A 13,540-nucleotide genomic window follows, 5' to 3' on the forward strand; every position below is an offset into this window, starting at 1 on the left:
CTTTTCTTTGCTGGTCAGACCTTGGTACTTTTCAGTACTTCATTGTCATTGCTTCATTCACTTCATATGGGAAGATCAATTCTCTGGGATACTACAACCTGTGACCTTGAACTCTTCATAGTGATACTTTTCCACATGCTGCATACGGAAGTCTTCCTGAGCAAGCATCTTTGACCTAAGTTCAACTCTCTTACTCCATCTTTCATACATGTCCATTCACAGACACAGTGACGATTATGGCATTATGTACTAATTAGAAATATACTGTGTATCTATGCATCTATGCATGTGTGTATGTGTGCACACCCACATGCCAAGGTGCACAGAATGGTGTTACTTTCCCACTGAAGTGATACCTATTTATCTACTTGTATTTGCATGCTTTTGAACTGCTAGGTAGGCAGAAGCTGGGGCAAGTAACGAGAGCTCACCCCTTCACGTCATACCTATGTCTTGAACATCCAACCTTCAAGTCAAAAAGTTCTGCATCTTAACTGTGAGGTCACTGTGCCCCCCATTTAAAATATATTGTTATTATACTGACACCAGGTTTATTAATAAATGTTGACATTCTAATATGAATACACCTTTTTCAGAGCAGGAATGATTATGTCATGTGTCAAAACACCAAGTTAATTGAAGCCAATGGGGTGATAAATGTGCTTTCAGCCTTATTGTTTGTAGTAAATTAGCTCAAATCCTGAAGAAAACTGGAAAATGGAGAAAATGCAAAATGCAGTAGAGGCGGGGCCCATTTAGTTTATTGTTAATTGTCCATGCTAGTTAAAGAGTTGGATGATGGTTTGTGAAATGGCTTATTCTAATTAAAAGCTAAAAGTTACACTTCAGCTAGTTCAAGATATTTTGCTAAAATATAATGGAAACTATTAAGTAAGCAAAGTTTCATTAATACAAAAAGAATGCAGATTTCTTCACTATTACTTTCAATGCAAAATATGATCTAAGTAACTGTAGGACATTCCAAAACATATTTTGGGAGGACATGGAAAGCTGCAACCTTTCTGCCACCTCATTAATTTTTTTACATTCCTTTCTGTTTTATATAGATTATCCAATAATTTACTCTTAAAAGAACTTTGGAGACTCTGATCTTTTATCCTTTCCTGCAGGCCGTTTTGCAAAATCATCTGGCCAAATGTCCCTTGATGTTTTCTTGGAGCTCTCTGACATTTTGAGCTTTGGCCAATCCCAGTTTGAAGAACATCCAAACAGACTCCAGCTCTCAAGACTCAGGCCAGACACTGGTATAGAAAAGAGAAATGGTAAGAATGCTATAGCAAGTTTGAAAGTATTGGAGGCTCTTCTTAAAACAGACCATGTTGCCATGAATAATGGGCAGCCAGATGCTATTGATGCTAATTAATCAGTGGAACAGCTTGCCACCAGAAGTTGTGAATGCCCCATCACTGGAAGTCTTTAAGAAGATGTTGGATAGCCATCTGTCTGAAACGGTATAGGGTTTCCTGCCTAGGCAGGGGGTTGGACTAGAAGACCTCCAAGGTCCCTTCCAACTCTACTATTGTATTGTATTGTGTTCACAGCCAGTTTATGGGCTTCCCATATAGAGAAAAGGATACAGATCTAGATAACTCCCTAGTCTGATCCAGCAAGTTTACTCTCATTTTATTGAGTTCCAGAATTAGGTGCTCCCAGAATACAATAATTATAGGTTCTAAGGAGAGCACTTATCAGGATAGGATTTGTATTATGAGGTACTGTTGATATCTCAATGTGTTTTCCTGAGAAACACTGAATTATCAGCAGTGTTTCAAACAATTGTACTGTACAATAGTAAATGATCTGTATGAAAGAAATACTGGTATATTAAGAAAGGTTTGGTCAAATAGAATGAATTAGGATCAAATACCAAAATAAATCCATGAAGGAAGTTAATGAGATTAAAGAAAGGAGAAGATCAAGAAAATCATAGTTGGACAGAGTTGATGAAATCCTCCAAAAGAGAGAGGTGAAAAGTTTAAAGAACAAAAGACAATGTATGAGTTAGAGTTAATAGAATAAAGGATTGGAAGTATAGAAAGGTAGGGAGAGAGATTTAGTGAATTGTATTGGAGTAACTTAGTTTTAGCTTCGTTTTTCTAATCCCTTGCCTTTAATTTGTTTGTCTTACTATTTTTTATTGCTGTGGTGTACATTGCAGTCTTACATGTTTCCAAATACATAAGCATAGCTTTGTGGGAGAGCTAGTGTTGCTTGACAACAAAACTCCCAAAGTCTATAAAGTCATTTTCAATTATATAGAATTCAGGGTTAACTTCTACCTCTTTGTAAAGAACTGGAATCTCTTTTTCCTTTTCGTAGATCAAACGTTTGATCTTGGTTCTAATATGTGTCTGTATTGTAGGAAGTAGTTGGACAAATGCTGGTGAAAAAGTGATATCTCCAGTTCATCAGAGCAAAACTGAATCTAATCAAGAGGTCATTGAGTTTCATAACAATAGGTGAGTCTGATTGCTAAAGATGCCACGATAAGATACTTATATTTTCTTATCTCGTGATTGCTACTTAAAATTTAATATATGTGAATGTGGACATGTTAAATGGTTTTACGACTCATCTTTCTTAAGACTGCTAAATGATTTTAAGAGTATTGATTTTGCTATGTAACTAGAAATAACAGACTGCTGCCTTTTGGTTTATGTTTATATTTATCTGACTTCACTAATATGCTCTCACCATCTATGTAATTGGTGACTTTAATGGGAGACAATATAAATACACAATCTGGAAAAAAGCATCAATTTTCGGTTTTGTAGGAAATTACCTCTGCCTACCTGCCTGCTATCTATCCTGCCTGCCTGCCTGCCCGCCCGCCCGCCCGCCCGCCCGTCCGTCCGTCCGTCTGTCTCTCTGTCTCTCTATCATATTTATTAATCACCCATCTCCTTTGGAAAACATAGCCACCCATCTTTGAGACAACATTGGATGGCTCCCGATAAAATCATTTTAAAAACCATAAAACACAATTAAAGCATAAAACATTAAAAAAAAACCTGGCACCAGTCCGTGCAAACATACCATTATCTAATCTACCAACTCTTGGAAGTGCTAAGTCCGTAAGGATAAAAGAGTGGGGGAGTGCTGAACTTCCTCTCTTCCCTGGTAGGACAAGTAGATGTCCTTAGGGAAAGGTGGCCTCATAAGTGGCTTGGCTCTGAGCCATATAGAGCTTTTTAAAACGATGACAGTACCTTGCACTATCCCCGGAAAGTAACTACAAGCTCATGCAATGGAAGTGTTACATAGGTGTTGCCGTTACTGTGCGCACTGCCACATTCTGGAACAGTTGAAATTTCCAAGTAGACTTCAAGGGCACACGCAGGTAGAGCATATTGCAGAAATCCAACTGGGAGATGACCAAGATCAGAGTTCAAGCATGACAGTGCTGCAGGTCCATAGAAACAGTAATACGTCATCATTATAATCTGCAAAAAAAAAAAAAAAGTTTTCCCTATCAGTTATGTATTTTTGACTTCCTGATTTATATTTTCCTCCAGTAATTATGAGAAGCCATTCTCAGGACGCCGGCAGGTTTTACAATTTGACCTGACAGAAACAATTATTTCAAAGGAAGAGCAACAGGACAAGTGTTTTCCTTCGGGTTCTGGAAGTGCTGCTTTGCAGCAACTTAAAGAAGATGTCTTAGGAACTGTGGGTAACATTGCATCCTGCTGAAATACTTAACTAAAGAAATATTTACTTTAAATGGTTTCTATGCTTTTGAGAATTCTTTGCTTTCTGAGGATTTGATATACCGCAGTGTAGCACAGTGGCCCCAACCTTTTGGGCACCAGGGACTGGTTCTGTGCAAACAGGTTTTTCCACAGACCAGTGGGGACATAGTTTTGTGTGCTACCTGCATCCCGTGGATGGGGCTTTGCTTGTTTGCGTAGCCCAATTTCTGGCATGCCGTGGACTGGTGCTGGATGTCTGGTGTAGCAGATAACTACACAATGCTTTATTGTAGCACACATCTTTCCCAACAACAAGCAATTGCTCTGGATTAACTCCAATCTCCTAGGTCAGTGATGGGGAACTTTTTCGGCACCACCAAAAACATTGCATGGAAATGTTGGGGCTGCGCTCCAGAAAAGCCAAACTTCTGGGTTCTAGTGTGCATGCGTGCCCAATGATCAGCTGGCCAGCGCACATGCGCAGGCCGGTTTTCAGCATTGTGACGTGCGTGAAGGGATCGCACTCTGGAAAAGCCGAACGTCCGGGTTCTGGCACAAATGCGCCCCTGACAAACAGCTGGACGGTGCGCATGTGCACACCACTTTTGGCACTGCCACATGCACAAAGGACAGCTGATTGTCGGGCTCACATGCACACCAGAAACCCGGAAGACAAATAGACAAGGCCCTGCATGCCAGGCGACATGGGTTCGCGTGGCACTTTCGGCACACGTGCCATAGGTTCGCCATCACAGTCCTAGGCCTTGAAAGTTGCTGTATCCATGTGAACATGTCTTTAGTACTCAGTCCTTAAAGCATTCTTTGTCTACTCTACCTCATGAAGTAGTTGTGTGGAAAATAAGAGGAGGAAAGTGTATTATGTATTTTTGCCACCTCAAATTATTTATAAAACATAATAAAGGTAGGATAAAAATATCATTCAATCAATAAAGGCCCTACAGGAGGTTTTTAAAAGCATGTTTAAACTATTTTGCCTATCTTCAGATATGTACTATAGCCGTTGCTGAGATTTCCTTGTTCAAGTACCTCCATTCGCATTGTTTTTATTCTTCCTCTATTTTTTACAATGCAGAGAGCTGGTATGGAGGACTTTATGGAATTCCTCCATAACACATTAGGAAGCCATCTGTTAAACTTCTGGATTGATTGTGAAGATATCATGGATTGCACCAGGCACTTGGAGGCCACAGTTTCATCACATGAAACACAGCTGTTCTTTTCCAGTGCCTTTCGGTGAGAATGCCATTGTAGTGTATTTCTCAAACTAATAGTGATGGATTAATGTTAATCATGGACATAAGGAAAGATCTATCAATGGTAGCAGAAATATCAGTTATGTCAACAATCAATAACCATTTAAGGCCATGAAATGTAGGGTAAAGATTTCTTTGAAATGTGAGAAGGGTGATGAAAAGCAGCAATAGCCTTAAACTGCCATGGATAAAAAAAAAAGAATTGTACCCTATATTGACAGAAGGAAATCGGTGGCTTAACAATTCCATTCTAACTGCAGTAAAGATTCTCATTTAGCTGCAGTACCTCTCATGCTTGGGAGATTTTAGCTAAATCTGAGCTTAGCTACTTAATTAAGATGTGCAAAGTAATGTGCTGAGATTTATTACTGGGCCCTAGTTTGGAATGGTGGTGTTATGTGATAATGCTTTTGATTTGAAATAAAGTGAAATAAAAACCTCATTAATTTTGAACATGTTTTATCTGATCAGAAATAGTGGATTAAAGAGGGGAGTATTTAAACCTTTTGAATTACTTCCAAAAATGCTAATAGAATGTTAGGGCGAACCACAGATCATACCTGTAATTTATCTGCAGAGCTAATCAAAGCTTATGGAGTTGCAGTAATTGTGTGTGTGTGTGTGTGTGTGTGTGTGTGTGTTACAACTCCTGGTATGCCCAAATATGGGAGGGAACTCACTACTTCCCCTTTTTGTCTATCGGCTCACTACAGGAGACCATCCAGGCAGAAAACCATATTTTTAATGTTGCCTTTTTATATTTGTGTTGTATTTGTGCTGATAAATAAATAAAGGGAGACTAATATAGATCTATTTCAAGCTATTTAGCTCTCTTCAGCCATACCAGTAAGGTGTGTGTGTGTGTGTGTGTGTATGTGTGTGTATATGTATGTATGGAAAGCAAATTATCTTCATGGCAACATTTGATAGTAGGAAGGCAAACCTTTTAGGTCGACACACCAATGAGTTTTCTTAAATATAAGCCAATTCTTGCAACTGTCAGCCCTGAAACCATTTTGGGAACATCTTCAGGGCTGCCACAGCAAGGCCTGGTGGAGCTGTGGGAATGCGAGGGTGGGGGGAGATAGAGATAGCTTTGGTGATGTGTAGCCAAAGTAGCATTCTTTCCCATGGGAGCCAAGGATGCTCTACCAGGTGTTGGAAGGGAGTGGACCAAAGCCAGCCGGAGTTGGGACTGTGACCTGATTGGACCATGTGATGGACATGTGACCTTGGGGGGGACAAGAACATTGGGTTTTGATTTGGGTGAGGAAAACCCTGGGTCCTTCAGAGTCAGGTTTTCACCAGCTGTGCCAATATGACACCCCAAATAAAATTATGCTTTGAGGAAGCTCTATGCCTCAGAGTTTTGATTGCCATGGGGTTGTTATTCAGGACCCTAACAGCAACTTTGTGAGGTCTTGCAGGATTTTAATTTAAATAAAGATTAAGCAAGTCTAAGAAGACTGCCGTTTCAAAATTTTATCATTTAAACTCTAGTCTGAAGTTTGCAAATACCATGCATTGTCATGAGTGAACTTGTAAGTCACCTTTTGCCAACCCCTGGTATAGACCTAAAAGCAAAACTTCATTCCATTAAAATTTTAGAGGAAGAAAAAGAAACCCTGATTGCATAATTTTGTCTGTTTTTCTTAATTATGAGGAAGTAAATAGGAGACCATTTGGAAGCCCAGCAATGTCATCTTGAATATCTTTCTCAGTCCTCAGAGGTTACTTTTATCATGATTTAAACTAATTAATGGACTAAAAACAAGAGACATGGGTTTTTATAAGCACTTGTTCAATCTAGTTCCTGCACAGATGCCAGCATCATGTCATTGATGAGTATCTATTAATTAATGCCTCCTTCATTACTTCATTCTGGCCTTGCTGTAGCTCCTGGTTGCTGCTGCTTATTCATTTGCTTTCTCCATGTGAAACGGTAATAAGGCACAAAGAGGAGAAATATTATTCCTTCTCTCTGGTTCTGTTGATTTGAGCTTCTAAGAAGAGGATAGCTGCAATCTGTACAATCTAGAGTTCACTTTTATATATATATATATAACTGGGTGATATACTGCGGCTATGTATGCTGTACAATACAAAACATCCAGCTTGTTCTTTTATTCCTTGGGATATTTGAGAAGCCTGAAATATGGGGACAAATAATTTGGAGGAGATGGTGGAGGGTGAGGTGCACTAACTGATCTTCATGAATTGCAAACTTGTGGGCTTGTTCTGGCAGATTCTTACCTTCTTTTAAGAGTAGAGGGAATAATCTTATAAACTATGTTACATGATCAGAATGTAAGGTGCAGTGCTAGCATCATGTATGAAATACTGCCCGTCCTCTTTTTTTAAAATAAATAAATAAACTAAAATATAAATATATTTTTATACAGTAGCAAGCAGGGAAATAGTCCAATGCAAGTGGAGTTTATGCTGCTGCTCTTCTTTTGGCAGGGATATTCAAGCCAAGTATAGGCTGGCCGTCCCTCCTGCTTTTCAAGTGAGTAATACAGTTGGAATGCAAGTCCCTTTGTCCAGGTTATAGCTTAAGTAATCAGAAACCTAGCTAAGCCAGCTAAGAAAGCAGGGCTCAGAGTTTTGTTCTTTTCCTCCTGTAGCTTTCCTGTGCAGAAATCTCTTGCATAATTGAATTGTAGGTTCTGTCCTGTGATATCCCCCCCCCCCCCCATGAATCAGAATAATCATGGAATCCTTCTATTGCCTAGGTTTCTTGGGAATGTCTTCCATCCTAGTACTTTGCTACATGGCTGTCAAAGGACTTGTTTTTCACTTTACAATAGGGACTTCCAACAATTATGAAAGGATTACACTGGGAATCAATTTAATACAGTATTTAGAAGATAGTTAACATGTAGCTATTGTTTTCATTTTCTTTTTAATCTGGCATATTTAAGAAGATAAATATTAATCCCATGATGTAGTAGTAGATTAGGCTTACTTTTTAAATAAGAGAGGGTCCATCCAGTTTGTTCTGGATTCTTCTTTTACAAAGTTGTATGTGCCAGATACTTTACTGCAGTAATTTCAGAAGTGGCAGCAATCACAATCGCACAATATATATATATGTATGTGTAAAGTGGCCTTAGTTTCTATTTTATGCATACTACATGTTTTCTCTTCATCTCCAGGAACACCTCGAGGAAAGTATAGGGGAAGAGGAGACAGCTTTTGCTTCCTTGAGCAGGAAACAATATGATGCCTTAAGACGATTGCGTTCTTACTGGGTTTCCCGATTTCTAATTCACTATCAGAGAATCAGGCAGTTAAGGTTTGTGCTAAGATGGATCACTTTGCTTTTGGAGTTGGGCTATAGGCATAAATAAAAACATTATGACCTAAACAGAACATTTTAAAATGGCCTTAAAGCATTAACTGTGTAATACACAGTTGGTCCCATGTTTTGTTCTTGCTTACTCTGTCGTGGAGTTCAGTAACCCCCCCCTCCCCCAATTTTCTTCATTCAACCAACATTATAAATATTGATTTAATCTAAAATACCTTGTTAGTTCAATTTAGTACTTTTATAGGTTTGAACCCAGGTCAGAGGTGCCTATTGAAGAGGAGCTTCTCTGGAGTGGCGGTTTCCCGTTTTCTTTGCCTATGGCCACAGTGCTTCCTGCTATAGGCGACCAAAAGGACATGGTGAACTACATGAAAAGAAACAAAGAGTGGAGAACGATGTGAGCACCGGTCCATAAAACAGAAGTGCTAGTTTGTGTTATTTTTTTAATAATGATGGTTATTTTATTGTGATCATGCCAATGGCTTTCTTCCCCTTGCAGCCTAATCGTTTAATTTAGTATATCATTATATATTAAATTTGTAATAAAATTAAAATTAGAGCTGTGGTGGCACAGTGGTTAGAATGCAGTATTGCAGGCTACTCCTGCTGACTGCCGGCTGATAGCAGATCAGCAGTTCGATTCTCACACCAGCTGTAGGTTGAGTGCATCCTTCCGAGGTCAGTAAAATGAGGACCCAGATTGTTGGAGCAATAGGCTGACTCTGTAAACTGCTTAGAAAGGGCTGTAAAGCACCATGAAGTGGTATACAAATCTAAATGCTATTGCTAAAATAAATAATCAACTAATTGCCCTTAACGGAAGGCGGAACTGGAAGGTATTAGATGGTTCCGCCCCAAGCGCCTGATGGAACCAGATAGGTTCCAGACGGAACTTGGGCCACCTCCTGTGGACCTGACCCGCCCCCGAGTGGAGGACCTGGTAGTCACATGGAATAGTGCGGCTACCGGGGCCCTAGACCGGGTGGCGCCTTTGCGGCCTCTCCTGCGGCGACGAACCACCCTGGCACCTTGGTTTACCGAGGAGCTAAGGGTGATGAAACGCCACAAGAGACGCCTAGAGAGTCGTTGGAGATCCTCCCGCTCCGAATTTGACCGAGCACAGGCACGAGCCTATTTGAAGACGTACCTTGTGGCATTAAGAGCGGCCAAACGTCAACATTGCGCCGCTCTTATTGCGTCTGCAGATAACCGCCCTGCCGCCCTGTTTCGGGTGACCCGTTCCCTCTTGTTTGAGAGACCACGGGAAGCCCCTCTACAGGGCAGAGCAGAGGAGTTTGGGAATTATCTACAGGACAAAGTCGCTCAAATCCGGATGGGATGGACCCCTTTCAGTGGTTCAGTAGAGACGCCCGTTGCGAGTCTTGAGGGACCGCTTTGGGAGGAGTTTGACTCGGTTGCCATCGAGGATTTGGACAGGTTGCGTGGACGTCTGCGACCCACCACATGTTTATTGGACCCGTGTCCCTCCTGGCTTGTACTGGCATCCTGGGAGGTTACGCGCGACTGGCTCCTGGGCCTGGTGAACGCCTCGTTGGGTGAGGGGTCTCTACCGGCCGCCTTGAAAGAGGCGGTGGTGAGGCCCCTGCTCAAGAAGCCTTCCCTGGACCCAACGGACCTAGTCAATTATCGTCCAGTCTCCAACCTTCCTTTTTTAGCGAAGGTTGTAGAGAGTGTGGTAGCACAGCAGTTCCCACGTCACCTGGAGGAAAATGATTATCTAGACCCGCGCCAGTCCGGCTTCCGACCCAGGCACAGCACGGAGACGGCCTTGGTCGCATTGGTCGATGATCTCTGGAGGGCCAGAGATAGGGGTTGTTCCTCTATCCTGGTCCTATTAGATCTCTCGGCGGCGTTCGATACCATCGACCATGGTATCCTGTTGCACCGGCTAGAGGGGCTGAGAGTCAGGGGCACCGTTTTACGGTGGTTTGGCTCCTACCTCTCTGGTCGGACGCAACGTGTGTTGACAGGGGAGCAGAGTTCGACCCGGAGGCCACTCACATGTGGAGTGCCACAGGGATCGGTGCTCTCGCCTCTCCTGTTCAACACATATATGAAACCGCTGGGCGAGATCATCCGTGGTTTTGGAGTGGGATATCATCTGTATGCTGATGATACTCAGCTATACATTTCCACTCCGAACCACCCCAATGAGGCCGTCGAAATGATGTCCCGGTGTCTGGAGGCCGTACGGGTCTGGATGGATGGCAACCGACTAAAACTCAACCCTTCCAAGACGGAGTGGCTGTGGCTTCCGGCCTCCCGGTTCAACCAGGTGCTTCCATCTCTGGCCATCGGGGGCGTCCAACTAGCCCCCATGGAACAGGTGCGCAATTTGGGCGTCCTCCTAGATACCCGGCTGTCCATGGATAACCATGTAACAGCCGTGGCAAGGGGGGCGTTCCATCAGGTCCGCCTGATGCGCCAATTGCGCCCCTTATTGGACCGGGATGCCCTACGCACAGTCACCCATGCGCTAGTGACGTCTCGCCTGGATTACTGCAATGCTCTCTACATGGGGCTTCCCTTGAGATGCACTCGGAGACTACAGTTGGTCCAGAACGCGGCCGCGCGGGTGATTATGGGGAGGACTAGATACTCCCCTGTAACACCTCTCCTGCGCGAGCTGCACTGGCTGCCTGTGGTCTACCGAGTGCGTTTCAAGGTTTTGATTATGATCTTTAAAGCGCTCCATGGCACAGGGCCTAGTTATATGCAGGATCGCATCCTGCCCCACACATCCCTACGACCAATTCGCTCACACAGAGAGGGACTTCTCCGGGTGCCGTCCGCCAAACAGTGCCGGGGGGCGACACCCAGGAGCAGAGCCTTCTCTGTGATGGGCCCAGCCCTATGGAATGACCTCCCCCGTGACATCAGGATTACTTCCGATCTCCGCTCCTTCCGTGTACAGCTGAAGACCCACCTCTTTCAATTATCCGGCCTGGCTCAATCGCAATCGTAATTTTCCCATTCCTCCAAACTGTTTTTTAAATTGTTCTTAAATATTAATTTTTATTGGGTTTTTACAATTGGGGTATTTTAAAGCTGATTTTTAACTGTCTATTGATGTAATTTGCTTCCTCCTCCGTGTATGTATGTGTGTTGTGTATGTATGTACGTTTGGTGCTGTTATATATTCTTTATGTTTTATGCTCCATTGTACGCCGCCCCGAGTCCTACTTGGAAAGGGAGCGGCTAATAAATCCAAATTTATTATTATTATTATTATTATAACTGCTCAGGATCTGTAGTTAATGTCTACATTTGTGTGCTTATTTAAATGATCTGGGTGTGGGTGTGTGCACATTACAAAGTCTTTGTTGTAGTATGATGTAGTTTATCCTTAAGCATCCTATCCTGAGGAAACTCACTTGCTAATTTTGCGCTGATCATTATTTCTTAGTGAAGCCTGCCTCAAAAGGTTGATGCTGTACAAAAGAACAACAACCGCAAAAGTGCTATCTATGCTGCTTTGTGCAAATTTGGAATGTAAATCTAATGAATACATAATAATATTCAGTGCAAATGAAAATAATATCACAATGGCCAACTTCTTGGCAGAAAAACTTAACAATATTCAGTAACTGACAAATGAAAAGCTTGCTCTGTCCTCTCCAATTGTTAGTAGAAATGCCGAAAGGAGGCTATATAGGCACTGTTTAAATTTCTATTACAATGCTGTGGCAGCTGTCAAGAAAATTTATGTTTCCCTAAACTTTGATAGTGGCATGATGGTTTCACCTGTAGCTGTTTCTTGTCAACCATTTCTCCAGGAGGAAAATCAGTATAGAAATAAACCAAGAAGAAAGAAATACTCTAGAGCAGGGGTATCTATCCTTGGCAACTTTAACACTTGCGGAATTCAAATCCCATGCTAGCTGGGGAATTTGGGGTGTTGAAATCCAGAAGTCTTTAAAGTTGCCAAGGTTGGACACACTTGCTCTAGAGCCGTGATGGCGAACCTATGACACGTGTGCCACAGGTGGCACGCAGAGCCATTTGTTAGGGCACGCAAGGCGTTGCCCTGTCAGTTCCAGCGCGCATGCGCTTGCTGACCAGCTCACTTTGGCCTTCTTTTGAGGCCGTTTTTGAGGTGCAAAAAACTGGCCCTATGGGCAAACCAGAAGTTTGGGAACGGACTTCTGATTGACTCGTAAGGCTGTTTTTCACGCTCGAGGCTTCAAGGAAGCTCCTGAAGCCTCCCGAGGGCCTCCGGGTGTGTGTGTGGGAGGCTGTTTTCGCCCTCCCCAGGCTCCTAGAAAGCCTCTGGAGCACGGGGAGGGTGAAAAAAGTGCGCCAAAAGCAGGGGGAGCACTGGGAGTGCACACATGCATGCAGGGTGGGAAGTGTGCATAGCATTATGAGTGTGGAACCCCCACGCACGACCCCCCTGAGCTCCCTCTGCTTTTGGCACGTGAGCCAAAAAAGTTCACCATCACTGCTCTAGAGGATCAAGGTTGCTTCTTTTGGGAAATGATAGCAAACCTTTTGGTTTTAATGACACAGATTGGTAATTCTGCTTTATTCTTAAACAGGTCTTAGAATAGTTTAGGAAAATCTGAATGCAGTTCTGATCTCGTGTCCTCTATAGCAGAAAGAGCCTGAAAATTCAACTTTGGTTTCATCATTTAGGAAAAGCAGAAAAGGAACTGGGTCAAACAGACTGTTAGGCTCTCTTAAAGACTCCTTTGAAACACTGACAACCATTCGATTTCTTGAGGCATTGATGTGCGATCTGGGAGATGGGGATGGTTTCCTTCACTACTTGACCCGGTGAGTTTCTCAGCTGCTTTTGGTGTCCCATATTTCATTATTGTGCTTTATTTGTAACCCATAGGTGGGTATTTGATTGTGAAAATCTTCTGAAAAAAGTATGATGCTTATGCTGATCGGCTGGCTTTTACATCCCTTTTTTGGTTAGTCAGAAGTCTTACAGTTCACTTTATGCTGAAGTAGATACCTTTCATATTACCTCTCCAGGTTTGAGGATCCACAAAAGATTAATCATCTGTTGCTGTGGAAGAAGCTAAAATGTTATGAAAATGCACAGGAGAACCAAGCAAACCCATCTGAAGTACAGAATTTAGCATGGCAGATTTTTCATATGTTTCTGGCCACTTACACAGAATGCAATTCAGGTGAGCTGTATTGGAAGGGCGAATGTGAAGGAATCTGATTTAATCATACTAGTCCCCTTTGCAAAAAGCCTACAATCA

The 13,540-nt window shown here is 42.4% G+C and overlaps 1 protein-coding gene across 2 annotated transcripts in view; it reads left to right on the forward strand.

Moving 5' to 3' along the window:
- Positions 1-13,540, forward strand: part of LOC309385854 (uncharacterized protein) — a 39,390-nt gene that overhangs the window by 11,070 nt on the left and 14,780 nt on the right. For both annotated transcript variants that reach the window (XM_081940622.1, XM_081940621.1), the window contains exons 5-13: positions 1,131-1,283; positions 2,384-2,480; positions 3,537-3,690; positions 4,807-4,967; positions 7,451-7,496; positions 8,146-8,285; positions 8,545-8,697; positions 12,957-13,097; positions 13,305-13,462. In XM_081940622.1, coding sequence (XP_081796748.1) covers positions 1,131-1,283; positions 2,384-2,480; positions 3,537-3,690; positions 4,807-4,967; positions 7,451-7,496; positions 8,146-8,285; positions 8,545-8,697; positions 12,957-13,097; positions 13,305-13,462 — 1,203 coding nt within the window. The remainder of the gene's footprint in view (positions 1-1,130; positions 1,284-2,383; positions 2,481-3,536; positions 3,691-4,806; positions 4,968-7,450; positions 7,497-8,145; positions 8,286-8,544; positions 8,698-12,956; positions 13,098-13,304; positions 13,463-13,540) is intronic.

Source organism: Natrix helvetica, assembly GCF_964273705.1.
Source record: "Natrix helvetica genome assembly, chromosome: 2".
Classification (NCBI taxonomy): domain Eukaryota; kingdom Metazoa; phylum Chordata; class Lepidosauria; order Squamata; family Natricidae; genus Natrix; species Natrix helvetica.